Source organism: Rhinolophus sinicus, linkage group LG13 (assembly GCF_036562045.2).
Source record: "Rhinolophus sinicus isolate RSC01 linkage group LG13, ASM3656204v1, whole genome shotgun sequence".
NCBI classification, from domain to species: Eukaryota; Metazoa; Chordata; class Mammalia; order Chiroptera; family Rhinolophidae; genus Rhinolophus; species Rhinolophus sinicus.
In genome coordinates, this window is record NC_133762.1 from 35,053,721 (window position 1) to 35,073,359 (window position 19,639).

General features: G+C 35.3%; 1 protein-coding gene across 3 annotated transcripts in view; it reads left to right on the plus strand.

Moving 5' to 3' along the window:
* The window catches only part of RBL1 (RB transcriptional corepressor like 1), a 54,500-nt gene that overhangs the window by 17,170 nt on the left and 17,691 nt on the right, over positions 1-19,639 (plus strand). For all 3 annotated transcript variants that reach the window (XM_074317465.1, XM_019750224.2, XM_074317466.1), the window contains 7 exons: positions 2,477-2,589; positions 2,773-2,876; positions 6,867-7,004; positions 8,507-8,671; positions 10,684-10,816; positions 14,137-14,406; positions 15,221-15,432. In XM_074317465.1, coding sequence (XP_074173566.1) covers positions 2,477-2,589; positions 2,773-2,876; positions 6,867-7,004; positions 8,507-8,671; positions 10,684-10,816; positions 14,137-14,406; positions 15,221-15,432 — 1,135 coding nt within the window. The remainder of the gene's footprint in view (positions 1-2,476; positions 2,590-2,772; positions 2,877-6,866; positions 7,005-8,506; positions 8,672-10,683; positions 10,817-14,136; positions 14,407-15,220; positions 15,433-19,639) is intronic.

Genomic DNA, 19,639 nt, shown 5'->3' on the forward strand with positions numbered 1-19,639 from the left:
CATGTATACCAATGCAACAGACTAGAGAGCCCCAAAATATATTTTCACGTATGTGGTCAAATGATCTTTGACAAGGGTGCCAAGACTATACTATGGGAAAAGGATAGTCTCTTCCACAAACGGTGTTGGAAAACTGTATCGACATGCAAAAGAATGAAGATGGACTCTTAACCTTACACCATATACAAAAGTTAACTCAAAATGGATTAAAAAACTAAACATGAGACCTGAAACTATGCAACTAGAAGAAAACATAGGAGAAAAGGTTCTTGACATTGGAATGGGCAATGATGTGTTGGATATGACACCAAAAGTACAGGTAACAAAAGCAAAGATAGACAAATGGACTGCATCAAACTTAAATACTTCTGTACACCTAGGGAAATAATCAACAGGGTGAAACACTACCTAGTGGAATAGGAGAAAATAGCTGTGAACCACGTATCAGATAAGGGATTAATGGCCAGAGTATACAAAGAACTACAATTCAAAACAAAACCCCCCAAAAGTCACCAGATTAAAAAAAATGGGCAAACAACTTGGATAGACATTTCTCCAGAGAAGATACACAAATGGCCAAGAAGCATATGAAAAAAAATTCTTAACATCACTAATCATCAGGGAAATACAAATTAAAAGCACAGTGAAATATCCCCTCATATCCATTAGAATGGTCACTATCTAAAACACAGAAAATAACAAGTGTTGGTGAATATGTGGAGAAATTGGAAGTCTGCTGTACTTTGGTGGGATTCTAAAATGGTGTAGCTGATGTGGAAAACAGTATAAAGGTTCCTCAAATAATTAAAAATAGAATTTTTAGGACCTAATAATCCCATGCCTGGGTATATATTCAAACAAATTGAAAATAGGATCGCAAAGATATTTGCATACCCAAATTCATTATAGCAATATTCACAATAGCCAAGGTACTGAAGCAACCTAAATGTCCCATCAGTGGATGAATGGATAAAGGAAATGTAATATATACATACAGTGGAATGTTCAGTGTTGAAAAAAGGAAATCCCATCATGCTCCAACGTGGATGAACCTTGAAGACATTATACTACATGAAATAAGCCAATCACAAAACGGCAAATACTGCATGATTCCACTTATATACAATATTTAAAGTAATCGGACTGATAAACACAAAGTAGAATGGTGGTTGCCAGGGGTTCAGGGATGGAGAAATGGGGAATTGTCTAGTGGGTATATGAGAAGAGTTTCAGTCAGGCCAGATGAAAAAGTTCTAGAGATCGATTTTACAACAATGTGCATATAATTAACAATATTGTAATGTACACTTAAAAATTAAGAGGGTAAATTTGTTATTTTTTTGGGGGGTTTTTTAATTAAAGCTTATTGGGGTGACAATTGTTAATAAAGTTACATAGATTTCAGGTTACAATTCTGTAATATATCATCTGTTTACCACCCAGAGTCAGTTCTCTTTCCATCATGATATATTTGCGTTACTTGTTTTTTATAACATAAAAATAACAAAGAACCTAGTTGGAAGAAGAGCAAAGATAGACAAAACTCAAGAGGCAGAGTTTTGCATTAGAAGAATTTGATAAGAACATAAAGTATTTTTGCCACATGTGCTACCTACTTCTCTGCATATGATACTGGTCCATTTGAACATGGGATTGGGAGTCCCGAACCCGGCGCTAGTTATTTGGCTTTGGGCAAGTCACATTCTTTCTCACAATCTTGGATTTGTTAGTCATTTCTGAATTAAGACCTATATTCTATATTTGAATGCTAGAAAGGGAACAATAATATAAAGGTAACAGGGTTAATTGCTTCTTGACAAGTATCTTCCCTTTTAGTGCTATATTTGTCTATTTGTTATTGTTTTGGCTTAGATAAGAACTACATGCAGTTTATTATTCAGCATGGTGTGTGTGTGTGTGCGAGAGAGAGAGAGAGAGAGAGAGAGAGAGAGAGACAGAGAGAGAACTCTGCCACATTATCTTGCTTTTTTTTTTAAAATCAGGTTAATGGAAGTATAATTTATATGCAGTACTTCTTTTTTCACTGTGTAGTTGTATGAGATTTGACAAATATATACAGTTAATGTAACCACCACAATCAAGACATAAAACAGTTCCATTATCCCCCCAAATTGATGCCCCTTTGTAGTCAACCCCTCCATCATCCCCAGCCTCTGGCAACTACTGATAACGTTTTCTGTCCCTATAGTTTTGCCTTTTCTAGAATGTCATATAAATACAAGCATAATATAGAGGACATCAACTTTTCTAATACTGAAATTCCAAAACAATATGCCAAATGATTTTATTTAGAGGCTGTAGACGTGTTTGAAATATACTATGTTTATCTGTCTAGGTTTACAAGTGAAAATAGAACTTTGGTCACTAAAAACCAAACTAATTCTTGAAAGAAGAAATATTGGTAGTCTGGGGTGGTTTTTTTCCCTGGTAATTGTGTTTCTGTTGTATTTTATAGATCTTGTATGCGTAATCCTATGGAAAACATTATGAAATTAGTGAAAGGAATAGGAGAGACTTTCTGCCAACACTATACTCAATCAACAGATGAACAGCCAGGATCTCATATAGGTAAGAAGACAAAGCTAAACTTGATACAGCATTGAAAGTAGACAGATTGTCCCCGTAAAAAGTAGAAATTCAAGTTTTCTTCTTTCCCTACTATTAATTTATCAGATTTAAGTTTATGTGCTTTGTTCTTCAGTCTTTAACAGCTGCATTCATTAGCAAGTTTTCTCTTCTTTTCCCCTGTAGACTTTGCTGTAAACAGACTAAAGCTTGCAGAAATTTTGTATTATAAAATATTAGAGACTGTAATGGTTCAGGAAACACGAAGACTTCATGGAATGGACATGTCAGTAAGTAAATCTACTCTCAGCCACTGGCAAGGTCCACAAATCCTAAGCTTGGAAACAGTGTGTTGAGAGGCTCTGTGATGCGTTGTGGGGGTCAGCGGTTAATGGCAAGCTTAGCCAAGATGACATATTACTTGGCCCTAGTTGTCCTTGGCACATTCACAGCTAGCCACTTCTAGGCAGAAATGTGAAATACATAAATTTCGTCTTCGGTACACCATCCGTATCCTTTTCATTCGGGTCCTTTTTTTCGTCCTTCATTCCCAACTAGTTAATAATGAACCTCCCTCCCTTGACCATTGAGCCAACTAATAATTAAGATACTTGCCCATACCTCCAAAGGATTTTAGAGGAATAAAATATTGGTGGTTTTTTAAAAAAATTTGCTTATTTTCTTTGAACATTTGATCAAATCTGACCACTCTCTCCAATAGCTATGTAAAGGAATTTTTCTAAAAACTCATACCTATCGTATGATGTGTCAGTTTCTTCCCCCTCCCTCTTTTCACTCTTAGAGGCTTCTGACCTTCAGCTCTGATAGGAACAGGTTGATGTCTAGGGGTGCTACGCGACTATCATAATGGAATTTCTCTTCGTTTTCATCCTGGAAATTTTCATCTCTCTCCTGTGTTGGTACCCCTTTTTCCTAGAGTCCGTGTCTTTCACTTTCATGATTTATGCTAATATTTGTTAGAGCATATGCTCCTATAGCTTCCTGCGAAAGCAGTAACTTTTCAACTTTTTACAATTATAGGTTCACAATTATAGGTCCAGTTTTAAAAGGAGTACAGAGAGGTCCCATATATCCAGTTGTCCCAAGCAGTTACATTTTACATAATACATTTTACATAATATCAAACCAGGAAATTGACATTGAAACAATGTATGTGTCTCCCTCTTTACCATTGTATCACGTGTAGATTATACATATAACCACCACCAAAATCAAGATACAGAACTGTTCTGTGACCACAAACTTTCCCTCATGCTACCCCTTTATAGTCATACTTCCTCTCTTCAGCCGCCCATTTGTTTTCCATTTCTGTGCTTTTATAACACACTGTGAGTTCACTTCTTTTAAATTCGTTGAGGTTTATTTTATGACACAGGACATGGTTTATCTTGGTAAATTCTGAGCACTTGAAAAGTATGTATATTTTGCTGTTGTTGGGTGCAGTGTTCTATAAATGTCAATTCTGTCTTGTTGGTTGATGGTATTGAGTTCTTCTATATCCTTGCTGATTTTCTGTCTAGTTCTACCAATTGTTGAGAGAACCGTATTGAGGTCTCCAAATATAATTATAGATTTATCTATTTCTCCTTTCAGTTCTATCAAATTTTTTTAATTCACATATTTTGAAGCTCTGCTGTTTGATGTGTACAAATCAAGGATGGCTGTGTCTTTTTAGTAAATTGATCCTTTTATCATGATAAAATGTCCTTCTCTGAACCTGGTAATTTTCTGTATTCCGAAGTCTCTCTGATGTTTACACATAGCCACTTCTGTTCTCTTCTGATTAATGTTTGCATGGTATATCTTTTTCCATCCTTTTGTTTTCAAGCTACCTGTATTATTATCTTTGAAATTAGTTTCTTGTAGGCAGCATAGAATTGAGTCATTTGTTTTTATAATATCTATCCTATCAGTCTCTTTTAATCGGTAAATTTAGACCACTTACATTTAATTATTGACATGTTATGGTATAAGTCTACCATTTTATTTTTTGTTTTCTATTTGTTCTTTTGTTTTTTTGTTTCTGTGTTTTCTTTTTTCCTGCCTTCTTGCAGGTTATTTGAACATTTTTTGGACTATCTCTCTATCAATTTTTTTTAGTGGTTGCTCTAGGTATTACATTATACATACATAACTTCACAGTCCACTGGTATAGACATTTTACCAGTTCAAGTAAAGTGTGGAAACCTTACCTTGCCTTAAGTCCCCTTTTTAAAACTTTGCATAAATGTCTTTTAGACTCACATTTGATTGATAGTTGTCTATATATAGAATTCTAGATTGACAATCATTTTCCTTTATGATTTTGAAGACATTGGTCCATTATCTTCTCGATTCCAATGTTGCTAATTATAAGTCCAATGGCATTCTAATTCTCAGTATTGGTATGTGGCCTGTGTTTACTTTTTGGAATCTTAGTATCTTCCTTTTATCACTGATGATCTGAAATTTATAATAAAGTACCTTATCGTGGGTCTTTTCATTCGTGTGTTGGACATTCCTACAGAGTTGCTCTTTCAGTCTTGAATTTATGTCCTGCAGTTTTGGGTCATTTTACTGCATTATTTATTAGATAATATGTTGTCCATTGATTTATCTCTCTGGAGTTTTTATTTTTCAGATGAGAGGGCTTCTGACTTGATCCTTTTATTGTCTTCTCTTATTTTGCATTTCTTTGTCTTTTTGTTCTGATTCTAAGGATATTTATTCAACTTTTTATCATCTTTTCCTAATGAATTTTTTATTTTATCTATATTTTCATTTCTAAGGTCTCTTTCTTTCTGAGGTTATTAATTTAGATTTCTTTGGAGTTTTCTTCTGTGGCCTGCATTGTCTGTTTCCTCAGAGTTTCTTTTTTGTTTTGATCTTTGTCTTTCAATTGGAGACTTTGCTCAAATGTTGGGTTATTCTTGGATATTCACTATATTTGAATGAGGCACTAACTCACTATATTAATGAGACATTAATAAACCCTCATGTTGATAAAATAGTTTGGTTCAAAGCTCTGTATAAGAGTGGGAATAAAAGTCTAACAGCCTCAGGTGATCATGTAGTAGTATTAGGGACCCTCAACTGTTGGTGTCTTTAAAGGTTTTTTGGGAATATTTTGTTTTTTCTACAGAAGTATCTGCTAATCTGTTGCCTCGCTGTTGGTGTTGAGAAGCAGAACAAGGAAGAGAAACTTGGTCTCTCCATTCAGTCTGCAGACTCTCACCTGAAACCTCAGTCTCTTCTTTTCCTGGTGCTCTCAAGTTCCAAGTCTCTCTAGTGCAGTACTGTAGAGAATAATTCTCCAGATCCCTGTTGGGTTAGACTAAAGGCCTGTCATCTGACTCTTTACAGTGGGATTGGGTGGGTGTAGTTCTGACTACTACAAACTTTCAAATCATCCATGTTGGCCCCTTGCCCAACTCCTACTTTCTATTCTGCCTGTGCCTTCAGTTGCTTGGTTTCTTCCGAGGGTGCATAGAGCAAACTCATCTGTTTTAAATGTCTATCTTCAGGCCCTTGTGTTTGATTTCCCTACTTTCTACTGAGTAATTTGTCATCCTTCCATCTACTTCCAGTTTTCATATGTTATGGTTTGCAGTTACGGATGATTTCTAGTTTTTTCCCAAATAGTTTCTAAAGCTTATTCTCTTTGTTGATTTGGACTGAGATTTGAAAGAAGGATAGCAAACTTAAACCTGATGTTAAATCTTAAACTCAGTGAGGAAACAGGATTTTATCTTCTTAGTAAAATAATTTCTTTCTCTAAATGTTTTTTTAAAGTCTTAGCTGTGACATTATAATACCTTTAACTTTAGTGTTTTGATTTAATAAAGCCTTATATTGACAAAACACCTGTAAGAACTGTCATTTTTCAAAAAGGAACCAGGGGTGGCTGATTGGCTCAGTTGGTTAGAGCGTGGTGCTAATAACACCAAGGTTGCCAGTTCGATCCCCACATGGGCCACTGTGAGCTGCGCCCCCCCTTAAAAAAAAAAAAAGGAGCCATCCTAATGCTTTCCCTTGAGGGGAATACTGACTTGTTATTTGTTCAATTTTCAAAGCAGATTATGGTATATATCTACCACTGAGCAGGATTATATATTATAAGAAAACGCCTTGCCAGTTTGTGAACTCAAATTTTTATATCTAATAATTTAGTATAAGATAATGTACACAACTTATTTTATCTTATTATATAGTCTTCTTTATAGAATGGCAGAGACTGAACATGCTAGAAATATTAAACTATGGTCTTTCTCTTCTCCAAGGTTCTTTTAGAGCAGGATATATTTCATCGTTCCTTGATGGCCTGTTGTTTGGAAATTGTGCTCTTTGCCTATAGCTCACCTCGGACTTTTCCCTGGATTATTGAAGTTCTCAATTTGCGACCGTTTTATTTTTATAAGGTGAGATGAAAGCAAAGTTCTGTTACAGTGTACCTCACATAAGCATCCTAATTATCTTAGTGCTAAAGGAAAAAGCTGTAGCGACGTTTGGAAAATATTTCCAGAAATATTATGAAAACATATTCCTTTTGGGTGAAATCAAGGACAAAATCAAAAGGATGAGGGTATATGTAAATTAAACCAATCTCACAGCTCCAGTTCTTTTTCCATTACTGACTTGCAAATGTGATGAAAAACTAGTTAACTTTGAATTTCCCATATTTATGAATGAAAATCATAGTCCTGTTAAATAGATAGCATGATAAAGAACAAAAACTCTTTCTCTCAGGAGAAAGGAAAGGTCTGAAATTGATTGGGTTATCCCTATATAATGAAGCTGTAATAACAGATCATGCTCCGTCCCCAAATTTGAGTTCAGTATGGATGAATCTTACTTAAGTACCCTGTTTTTCTGCATGAACTATTTTTTTTAACCTTTTTTCATAGGTCACAACATAGAGGTCACAGCTGCAATAACATTTAATGTTACCCAGCGTCCGAATTTAATACTGATGCTACTATTACACTTATTGGCATGACTTAGTTAATATTTTGTCATCTGTGCTACTTTCAAACTATTGATGATAGAAAATTAGTTTGAAGAGTTAAATTTTTATACCTAATATATGTCTAAAGTTGTAGGAAGTGCAGATCATTGAGAAGTCTATCGCTTTGAGTTGTTGACTGCGTGGGATTTAAATCTTTTTTTTATTTCTTAGGGAAAGTTGTTTCTGTGTACTTATTTTAATGTTGATGTGTGTGTTCAGCTTTTCTATTAGGAAATGTATGTAATTTTATTCAAGGGAAAAGTTGTTTTTGCCTTCAGCTAAAAGCAATTTATTTTTATTTATAACCTTTTCTCATTTAAGAAGTTAAATCTCTTTGTTTTTAATGACATAAATAATATATACACCTTGAAGAAAAACAGAAAATACACATAAATGTAAATATTAAAACCACACATTATAATTCTGATTACAAATAATAATAATCACTATTAATACTCATGTGTATACTTAGACTTTGTGTTAGATATTTACCCTTATTAAAATGGAATTATAGTATATATTTAAAAGTTCCTTTTAAATACATTGTTCATTCTGTTCTTTTAAGCTACTGGAAAAATAGTCTGAAAAAGGGCAGTAAATTCAAACTAGCAGTGGACTGGGAACCCAATACCTACCTGACTTCTACCACTATTGGGCTGTTCATCAGTTTTCACTATCATTGCTTCAGTTTTCCAGGTATAAAAGAGAACTTGAAAAACAAATGTATGTGAGAGCATTTTGAAGATCTTAAAAACCCCTTTATAATTTAAAATACATTAATAAGCCATGGAATTGCGGTTCAAAGATATCGTTGGTGCTGTGTCATTAATAAGACCAGAGCTAGTCATACATGCAAGCCCAGTCTAGAACTAACTGACTGAGACTACCTTACCTTCTCAATTTTCTTGTCTCTAGGTTATTGAAGTGGTGATCCGCTCAGAGGAGGGACTTTCCAGGGACATGGTGAAACACCTGAACAGCATCGAAGAACAGATTTTGGAGAGTTTAGCATGGAGCCATGATTCTGCACTGTGGGAGGCCCTCCAGGCTTCTGCAAACAGAGTTCCTACTTGTGAAGAAGTGAGTCAGGGCAAGGCTGATAATCCCATCATTTTATAAAATAACAGCTTTGTTTAGATGTAATTCACACACCATACAATTCACCCATTTAAAGTGTACAAGTCAGTGAATTTTAGTATATTCATAGGTATGTGCAGTCATCACCACTGTCAATTTTGGAACATGTTTATCACGTCAACAAGAAACCACACCCCCCATCTTCTCCCTAGCCCTAAGCAACCAATAATCTACTTTCTTTTTTTTTTTTCCTCCTAGTAATCTATTTTCTGTCTGTATTGATTTGCCTATTCTAGACATTTCATGTAAATGGAATCATACAATATATGATATTCCTTTGTGGTGGGCTTCTTTCACTCAGGATAATGTTTTCAGTGTTTATCCATGTTGTGTTCATTCCTTTTTATGGCTTAATCATTCCAGTGCATGGACATACCATTTTATTTATCCATTTATCAATTAATCGGCATTTGGATTGTTTCCACCTTTTGACTGTTGTGAATAATGGTGCTATGAACAGTCATGTATGAGTTTTTGTGTGGATATATCTTTTCATTTTTCCTGGATATACATACGTATGTGTATGTATGTGTATGTGTGTTTAGGAGTGGAATTTCTGGCTCATACAGTAGCTGTCTAGCTTTGAGGGAGCTGTCAAACTGTTTTCCAAAGTGGCTGTGTCATTTAACATTCCCACCATCAGTGTGTGAAGATTTCAATTTCTCCATGTCCTCTCCAACCCACTTATCTGCCCTTTTGATTCTAGCCATTCTAGTAGGCATGAAATGATATCTCATGGATTTTACTTGCATTTCCATGATAGCTAATGATGTTCAACATCTTTTCATGTGTTTATTGACCATTTGTGTATTCTCTTTGAAGAAATATCTATTCAGATCCTTTGCCCATTTTTTAATTGGGTTATTTGTCTTTTTATTATTGAGTTACAGAAATTCCTTATATATTGTAGCTAGAACTCCCATACGCAATATATAATTTGCACAACTTTTCTCCCTTTCTGTGGGTTGTCTTTTTACTTTCTTGGTACAGTCCTTTGGAACACAAGTTTTTAATTTTGATGATGTCCAATTTATCTGTTTTTTGTTTATGCTTTGGTGTCATATCTGAGAAACCATTAATTCTGTCATTTTTAATTTTTCAAATGTCCATGTAAAGAATTAAATCCTTTTCATGAATAGTACTTAGAATAAAAAAGTAAGAAGTTTGTTCCTACTACATACAAATAGCACATTTAACATTTTGGTATCATGTAAGAAATTGTTTTTCCCTCTACCTCTGTTATTCTTTTGTAACTACTGTCTTTTCATCTTTCTTTGTCTCCTTGTACTTTAAACTTCTTGAACTTTTCCCTAATCCCAAACTACTCTGTCCAAGACCAAGAACTTAAACGAAAATGGTTTCTTGAAATCTCTTTCATGAGTTTTTCATCTTTTGCAGCACTGTGATTAATGGGACAATCTTCAGTATTCATCAACATTTCCATTGTAGAATCCATTGGGAAAGTGAAAAAAAAACTATGAACTTGAAGGAAAGGGATTTGAGTTGAAGCTCTTTCTCTGTTAGTAGTGGTCAAATTTCACATTTTGAGCCTCAATTTTCTCATCCTTACGTGGAGAGTGATAGTGCCTACCGCATAGGTTTATTTCTAATGGTCAAACTGAAAAAAATGTATACACGTGATTTGTAGTCATCTTTTTTATAAGTATATATTGAGTATTACAATTTTAATACAGTTTTTTCCTTTCTTAAAATGTGTGTACATTTTGGGGGGAATCCTCTGTAGATAAACTATCAGATTAAGTGAGATGAACTCTTTACATGCATTCACCATTAACCATTGAGCACTTTATGCAAGTTACATTTTGTGGAGAAGAAAGAAGGAAACAGAAATAAAATAGTAAAAGAAGTTAAGATATTTTTCTCATTTTTTCTCTTGTAAGCTTTCATCAGTGGGTTTATCTGTATGTAAAGTAAATGGCTTTTGTTTTCTACAGGTTATATTCCCAAATAACTTCGAAACAGGAAATGGGGGAAATGTACAGGGACATCTTCCCATGATGCCAATGTCTCCTCTAATGCATCCAAGGGTTAAAGAAGTTCGGACTGACAGTGGGAGTCTTCGAAGGGGTAGGTTCAACATTGGCAAAACAATGAAAAACAACAAAGATCTTTTTTTCAGAGAAAATTTCAAGTCTTAAATTATTAAGAAATCTAATTTCTTCATCAGGATTTGAAAGGGGGCTTAATGCTTATGTCAATATCCTAATGTGGCTCATTCTATACTTTTTTATATTAAACTAATAAGATTTCCAATCTGATTTTGAATATAACATTTTTGTTCATTGCAATATCAATTATTGTGAAAATAGCATTTTGGCCTTTTAATAAACACACACTACCTTTCCTAAATGCTAATGGAAAACTAAGCTAAATACCTACTTTCCAAATGTAACAAAACTTATATTCTTTCTCTATGTGTGTCTCTATAGAAAGGTAAATATATAAAGCAGAGCAAAGAACTCTTTGGGATGCTTAAGTTCATTTAATAAATTGCTTATCCATACTCTCTTAAAATAGTTCATTTGAGCCTTACTTTAATGCATTCTTCCTTATTGTCTCTTGTTATATAGCAAACTGATGTGTGTATCTTCTGGATTATGTAGGTCATAAATTTTTTTGTAATCAGTTAAGAAAATGTTTTGACCACAGAAAACCCTGAACAAACCTCAGATGAATAAGTATTCAACATACATAGTAAAGTAGCTCTAGATCCATTTTTATTTTTAAAGATTTTATTGGGGAAGGAGAACAGGACTTTATTGGGGAACAGTGTGTGCTTCCAGGCCTTTTTTCCAAGTCAAGTTGTTGTCCTTTCAATCTTAGTTGTGGAGGGTGCCGTTCAGCTTCAAGTTGTTGTCCTTTCAGTCTCAATTGTGGAGGGCACTGCCCACCATCCCTTGCAGGACTCAAGGAATTGAAGTGGCAACCTTGTGGTTGAGAGGATGCACTCCAACCAACTGAGCCATCTGGGAGCTCAGCAGCAGCTCAGCTCAAGGTGCCGTGTTCAATCTTAGTTGCAGGGGGCGGAGCCCACCATCCCTTGCGGGACTCGAGGAATCGAACTGTCAACCTTGTGGTTGAGAGCCCACTGGCCCATGTGGGAATCGAACTGGCAGCCTTCGGAGTTAAGAGCACAGAGCTCCAACCGCCTGAGCCATCGGGCCGGCCCTAGATCCATTTTTGAACTATCGGTTTGTGTGTGTGCGCACGCACAAGCTTGCACATGCTTTGCTTTACATGTAGTGCAAGGTTATAAAAAGTGCAAGCTGTGCATGCCAGACAATCTTCATAAGCAATGGAAATAATTAGGATTGTTTTATGACCTTTAAAAATCTTGTCAAAACTTTAAAAATTCTATTTATGTTTAAAGAAATGAGAAAGACAGTAAAAATACCTTGTACAGTGTAATTTAAAACATTGGAAACATTGAGATATGTGTTTTATTTGTAGTTTTTTTTCATTTACAAGAATAGTTTAAATAGTACTTGCTATACCTTCATCTCGTATAACTTATAATATTGAGGGAGCATCTTTTCTGTGCTTTGTTCCTCTTTCTAAAAGGAAGTGTCATGTTTGTTTTTCTAAGTTTGGATCAGCTTTCAAAATTTTGTTCTCTGTGCTTTCGATGCTGTGAAATATCTCTGAGAGTTCCTCTAATGTTAAGTTTTTGCCGTCATCGCTTCCTGCTGGACATCTTCATCCTTTATGTTGCAACAACTTTTATATCCATAAATTTCATCTTCTCAAAGTTCTTCTGGCTACATATGTAATCTCTTGAAGAGAGGCAGTGTCAACATTTGCAGTCAGCTTTTCTTCTGTAACTTCATTGACGCTTAATTTCACTTTCAGTAATATCACCTTTCATTTCTTTGGAGCACTTTCATCTTTTTTTTTTTCCCCTCCATATTTTCCTCTTTCATTTGTCTGTTTTATAAAATGTTATGTGGGTTTATTACTGGGAGACAAGGAGGCAACATAACAATATGCTTTGCTTTCTGCACGAATCGAATAATAGATGTGCCCTGACCAGTCATGGACAGACTTGATGCACATCTATTATTTACATAATGATTTGTGGATCGAAGTTTGTAATTTACGCATTTACTTGCAGTTAATATACAAGGTAATTGAAATTTGAAATTTGAACTGTTTTGCTAGGGCTGTTGTTAATTTAAACTGTGATAACTGAAATTTCTGCATATTGGAACTGTACAAAGCATGAACTCTGTGTATGTGTGTGTGTGTGTGTGTGTGTGTGTGTGTGTGTGTGTGTGTGTGTGTGTGTGTGTGTGTCTAGATAGAGTCCTGTTAAGGAGTAATGGGAGATACAATAGAACTTTCCACATGTTTACTGAGGACAGGAAGTCAGACCTGCTTTCATAATTCCCAGATTTATGCAGAGATGTTTATTAAACCATGACTATTTCACCACTCAGCTCAGTAGTGCAAAGAGCTGTCACATCATTGCCAAAGGTAATTTTCATACCTTTTAAGCATATTTTGAAAATAGACTATGTGGCTATTATCTAGTGAATGTAAAAATAAATAATGAAATGCTTTTAATAGCATATTATAACCTTCATTGACACATTATCACAACCAGTCCATACTTTACATTAGGGTTCACTCTTGATATTGTACATTCTATGGATTTTGACAAATGTCTAATGAGTTGAGGGAAGCGGGGAAGGACTGTGGAAAGACGTAGGGTTATAAGAGGCTAGGAGAACTTTTGCGGCTAGTGGAGAGGGAAAGGAGAGCGGCTCCTGCAGGATAGCACTAGAGGAGAGACATAATCCATACGCTTACTTTCTCTTTAATCAACATGTAACTGCCAACCCTCAGATGAAGGCAAGTTGAGCAGAGTCATATCACCTTTACTCATCTTCATCTTCTAGTGGGCTTACAAAAGATGATTCTGTGTCTACTAAATTAGAGAGCTGCAACACTGCCTTAAACTGCTTGAAGGGTGGGGGTATGGGTGAAGGAGGCAAAACTGAACCAAATAACTGATTTTTCCTTCTCCTCATGTGTTATTTACTAGATAAGATTGGGAGACAAAAGCTAATTGGACTACTACTTAAATTTAGCGGTCACTTCATCTTAACTCTCACCTTCTACTTTACCCTTAACATTTTGCTCCTTTAATATAGACAGAGGTTCAAGAAACCAGGAAGGTGAGCTGTCACAATAGCCACATTTTATTGTAATGACTTATTTCAAGTCTTTATCTCCCACTAGGCTTGATATGAGGACAGAGGCCATGTTATGCACGGCTGGATCCCTAGTGCCTAGCATAGTAACTCAGTGTCTGTTTGTTGAATGAATGAGTGGACCTGATTTATTATTTGAAATACATATCAAATTTTTATTTTTCTCTTTATTAGATATGCAACCATTATCTCCAATTTCTGTCCATGAACGCTACAGTTCTCCTACCGCAGGGAGTGCTAAGAGAAGACTTTTTGGGGAGGACCCCCCAAAGGAAATGCTAATGGACAGGATCATAACAGAAGGAACAAAACTGAAAATTGCTCCTTCTTCAAGCTTTACTGCTGAAAATATATCAATTTCACCTGGGCAAAGTCTTCTAACAATGGCCACAGCCATAGTAACGGGGACAACAGGACATAAAGTTAAAACAATCCCATTGCACGGTAATGTTTTAATGCATTTATTTTATATTTTTTCTGAGTTGGATAAAAATTTAAGAAATGTCTTACTGGATTGGATCACCTGGTGTTTCTAATCCAGTATTTTTTAATTTTTATTTTTCAGAGAGGTTTTAGGTCCATAGCAAAATTGTGTGGAAGGTACTGAGATTTCCCATATCCCCTCTGCCCCACCCCACACACAGCCTCCCTCACCATCAACACTCCTGCACCAGAGTGGTACATTTGTTATAATTGATGAACCTATACTGACATATTATCACGACCAGTCCATACTTTACATTTGGGTTCACTCTGGATACTGTACATTCTATGGATTTTGACAAATGTCTAATGAGACATATCAACCATTATAGTATTATGAATAGTTTCACTGCCCTAAAAGTCCTGTGCTCCACCTTTTGTTTTGTTTTGAACCTATACTGTTTTTTGAATTTTAAAATTTTATAATTTTGCCACCCTTTTTTTAAGTCTTATTGTATTTTCTTATCTGAGTTTTACAGATGAGTATATTGAGCAAGATTTTGTTTTTTGATTAAGAACATCTCCCTAACAGCTCAAAACAAAACAATATTACTTCCGAGCAAAAATAGAAATTGAGAATGTTCTAACCTAGAATTACTATGTTTGTCGCTTTCCTCTCCTTTTCTAACATACTCCTATGCTTAGATAGATAGATAGATAGATAGATAGATAGATAGATAGATAGATAGATAGATAGATAGATAGAGAGTTGACAACTTTTCTGGAACACATGAAGCTTATTGCTAAAACTGAGAACTCTTGCTTCTACATTTAGGTATTGCAAATGACGCTGGAGAGATCACACTGATACCAATTTCTATGAACACAACTCAGGAGTCCAGAGTTGAGAATCCTGTAGCACTTACAGCTCAGTCATTACTTGATATGTCTCCAAAACAAACCCATCTTACTAAAGCACAAGAGATACATCCAACTGGAATAAGCAGACCAAAGAGAACTGGGTCCTTAGCACTGTTTTATAGAAAGGTATGTGTTTTTATAACATCTAAAAAGAGCTCATTTATTCAGTATAAAAAAGAGTAACAGCAGTTTTAGCTTTCTTTTGTGTGTGTGTGGTAAAATGCACATAACATAAAATTTAACTGTTTTAACCACTTTTAAGTGTACAGTTGTATCATTAAGAATACATTCACATTGTTGTGCATCTTTTCACCACCATCCATCTCCAGAACTTTTTTATCTTCCCAAACTGAAACTCTACCCATTAAACAGTAACTCCTCATTCCTCTTACTCTCCCCTGGTAACAACCATTCTTCTTTCTGTCTCTGTGAATTTTGACTACTCTAGGTACCTCACATAAGTGGAATCATACAATATTTGGCCTTTTGTGACAGGCTTAACATAATGTCTTCAAGGTTCATCCGTAATGTAGCATGTCTCAGAATTCCTTTCCTTTTTAAGGCTGAATATATGCCATTGTGTGTGTGTGTATATGTGTGTGTATTTTTGTTTGTTTTGTATATTCATTCATACGAAGATTAACATTTGGGTTGTTTCTCCCTTTTGATTATTAGGAATAATGCTACTGTGAATAACACTGGTGCACTGGTGCACTACTCAGGTCTCTGCTTTCAGTTCTTCTGGGTGTATACCCAGCGGTGAAATAGTAATTCTAAATTTAGTTTTTGAGGAACTGCCACATTACTTTCCACAGTGATGGCACCATTTTTTTTTTTTTTTAACTGGAGAATATTGGGGAATAGTGTGTTTCTCCAGGGCCCATCAGCTGCAAGTCGTTGTCCTTCAATCTAATTGTGGAGGGCGCAGCTCAGCTCCAAGTCCAGTCGCTGTTTTCAATCTTAGTTGCAGGGGGCGCAGCCCACCATCCCATGCAGGAATTGAACCGGCAACCTTGTTGTGGAGAGCTCGTGCTATAACAAACTGAGCCATCCAGCTGCCCCTCTGGAAGTTCAGCGGCAGCACGTTGTCTTCAATCTAGTTGTGGAGGCCGCAGGTCACTGGCCCGTGTGGGAATTGAACCGGCAACCCTGTTGTTCAAAGCTCACACTCTAACCAACTGAGCCGTACGGCCGCCCCTGATTGCACCATTTTATATTCCTGCCGCAGTGCTCAAGGGTTCTAAGTTTTCCACGTTCTTGCCAACACTTACTTTCTGTTTTTTGTTTTTTTTTATGATAGCCATCCTAATGAGTATGAATCACAGTAGCTTTTGTTTGTGTTTTCCTAGTGATAATGATTTGAGCATCTTTTCATGTGTTTATTAGCCATCTGTGTATCTTCTTTGAAGAAATGTCTATTCAAGTCTTTCCCCCATGTTTTATTTCAGGTTTTTTTTTTTGTGGACTCGTAGAAGTTCTTTATATATCCTGAATAATAATCCTTTATCAGATATATGATTGCAAATATATTCTCCCATTCTTTAGGTTGCCTTTTCACTATGCCAATAGTTTTTAATTTTAATGAGGTCCAATTTATCTGTTTTTAATTTTAACAAGATCCAATTTATCTGTTTTGTTGTCTTGTGCTTTTGGTGTCATATCCAAGAAATTATTGTCCATTCCAGAGTCATGAAGCTTTTCCCCAATGTTTTCTTCTAGAAGTTTTATAGTTTTAGCAATTACATTTAGGTGTTTAATCCATTTTGAGTTAATTCATATATGGTCTAAGGTAAGGATCCACTTTCATTGTTTTGCATGTGGATATCCAGGTTTCTCAACACTGTTTGTTGAAAAGACTGTTCTTTCACCCACTGAATTGTCTTGGCACCCTTCTCAGTACCCATTCAACATATATGTGAGGGCTTATTTTGAGACTGTCTGTTCTATTCATTGTCTGTCTTTATGCTAGTGCCATACAGTTTGATTACTGTAACTTTGTAGTAAGTTTTGAAATCAGGAAAGGAGAGACCTCCAACTTTGTTCTTTTTTAAGATACTTGCCTTTTTTTTTTTTTTTTGACAGAAAACATGAATTTAATAAGGAAATGGCAATAACTGATACATACATTGCTTCAAAATATTTTCACTAAGCACCAAACAGAATAGTTCCTGAACTTTATCACCAAGAACCCCTTTATTATTGAAAGACTGCCTAAAACTTAATCAGTTTATTTAGATTTTAATCAAGAAATCTATAGCTGCCCATCAGAGCTTCTAATTAGCATGAGATGACCAGGTTAATGACCTGGAAGTCACATAATGTGAGAAAAATAATTTTAAAGGCTTTGTTTAACCTATACATTCTCACTGAGGGGACCTGTTGGCCTCAACCTGAAGATACTTGCCTATTCATTCCCTTGAGATTTCATATGGATTTTAGGATGGTTTTTCTATTGTTGCAAAAAACATCATTGGCTTTTTGATAGGGATTACATTGAATCTGTAGATTGCTTTCAGTAGTGTTGCCATCTTAACAATATTAAGTCTTCCATCTATGAACATGGGATGTTTTTCCACTTATTTGTGTATTTTTTCATTTCTCTTGGCACTGTTTTGCAGTTTGCAGTGTACAAGTCTTTTGCCCCCTTAGTTAAGTTTATTCCTAAGATTTTATTCTTTTTCATGCTATTATAAATGGAATCATTTTCTTAATTTCATTTTTGGATTGTTCATTGTTAGTGACATAGGAATGCAAGTGGTTTATGTGTGTTGATTTTGTATCCTGAAACTTTGCTGGATTTGTTTATTAGTTCTAACATTTTTTATGGTCTCTCTAGGGTTTTTTGGTTTTCTACACATAAAATCATGCAATCTGTGAATGGAGGTGATTTTACTTCTTTTCCAATTTGGATACCTTTTATTTCTTTTTCTTGCCTAATTGCTCTGGCTAGAACTTCCAGTACTATGTTGAATAGAAGTGCTGTAATCAAGCATTTTCATCTTGTTCCTTAGAGGAAATACTTTTGTTGTTTCACTTTGATGTTATATGATGTGAATATGATGTTAGCTGTGAATTTTTCACATATAACACTTATTATGTGAGGTAGTTTCCTTCTATTCCTATTTTGTTGAGTGGTTTTATAACAAAAGGGTGTTGAATATTTTTTATTATTTTTTTTAATTGGGGAATATTGGGGAACAGTGTGTTTCTCCAGGGCCCATCAGCTCCAAGTCGTTGTCCTTCCATCTAATTGTGGAGAGCACAGCTCAGCTCCAAGTCTAGTCACCATTTTTAATCTTAGTTGCAGGGGGCGCAGCCCACCATCCCATGTGGGAATTGAACCAGCAACCTTGTTGTTGAGAGCTCGAGCTCTAACCAACTGAGCCATCCAGCCACCCAAGGGTGTTGAATTTTGTCAAATGCATTTTCTACATCAATTGAGATTATCATATTCTTTCTTTATTCTATTAATGTGTATATTACACTGATTTTCATATGTTAAACTATTCTTACATTCCAGGAATAAATACCATTTGGTGATAGTGTAAGATCCTTTTAGTGTATGCTGTTGCATTCAGTTTGCCATTATTTTGTTAAGGATTTTCACATTACTATTCATAAGAGATATTGGTCTATCATTTTCTTGTAGTGTCTTTGTCTAGCTTTGGTACCCGGTAATGTATCTTTAGCCTATTTTAAAAACATATTTGACCTGTTAGGAGAACATGGTGATCTTGGTGAGCTATGTTTGAACTCAGACTCATGGTTTGACTCCATTTCCTGAAATAACTTATGTTTCCCTGTATTCTTACATAACTTTAAGCAGTTAACCATCCTCTGGAATTTACCAAAACTCCATTTTGTCATGTTGCTCTAAATGGGAGTCCACTGGGAGACAAGTACATCTTAGATCTTATGGATAAGCTTAAATTACTGAAGACTCATGATAAAGATGGGTAGGATACAGTGGAGAAGACTACGTAGTTTTTTTATCATAATTCCAGTGTTTTACCTTGTAAATAAAAATTTGAACAGTTCCCATTATAATGTCTAAATTATTTTAGTATTAATGAAGAGGGACTGAAAGATTTAGCATAGAAGTTATTTCACCATTTACTACCTATCTTTTACGAGCACCATCAGCTAGCTCCTGATAAGACAGACATGTTAATCAAATATTTGTTACCGAATATGATTCTTAAAAAAATCTCAGAGCTGGAAGATACCTCTCCAATCTACCCCACAACTAGATGGCTGGCTAGCCCATTCTTAAGAATTGTAAAGGAAAAAGAAGGCACTGGTTTTTTTTGTTCATTTGTTTGGGTTTTTCTTT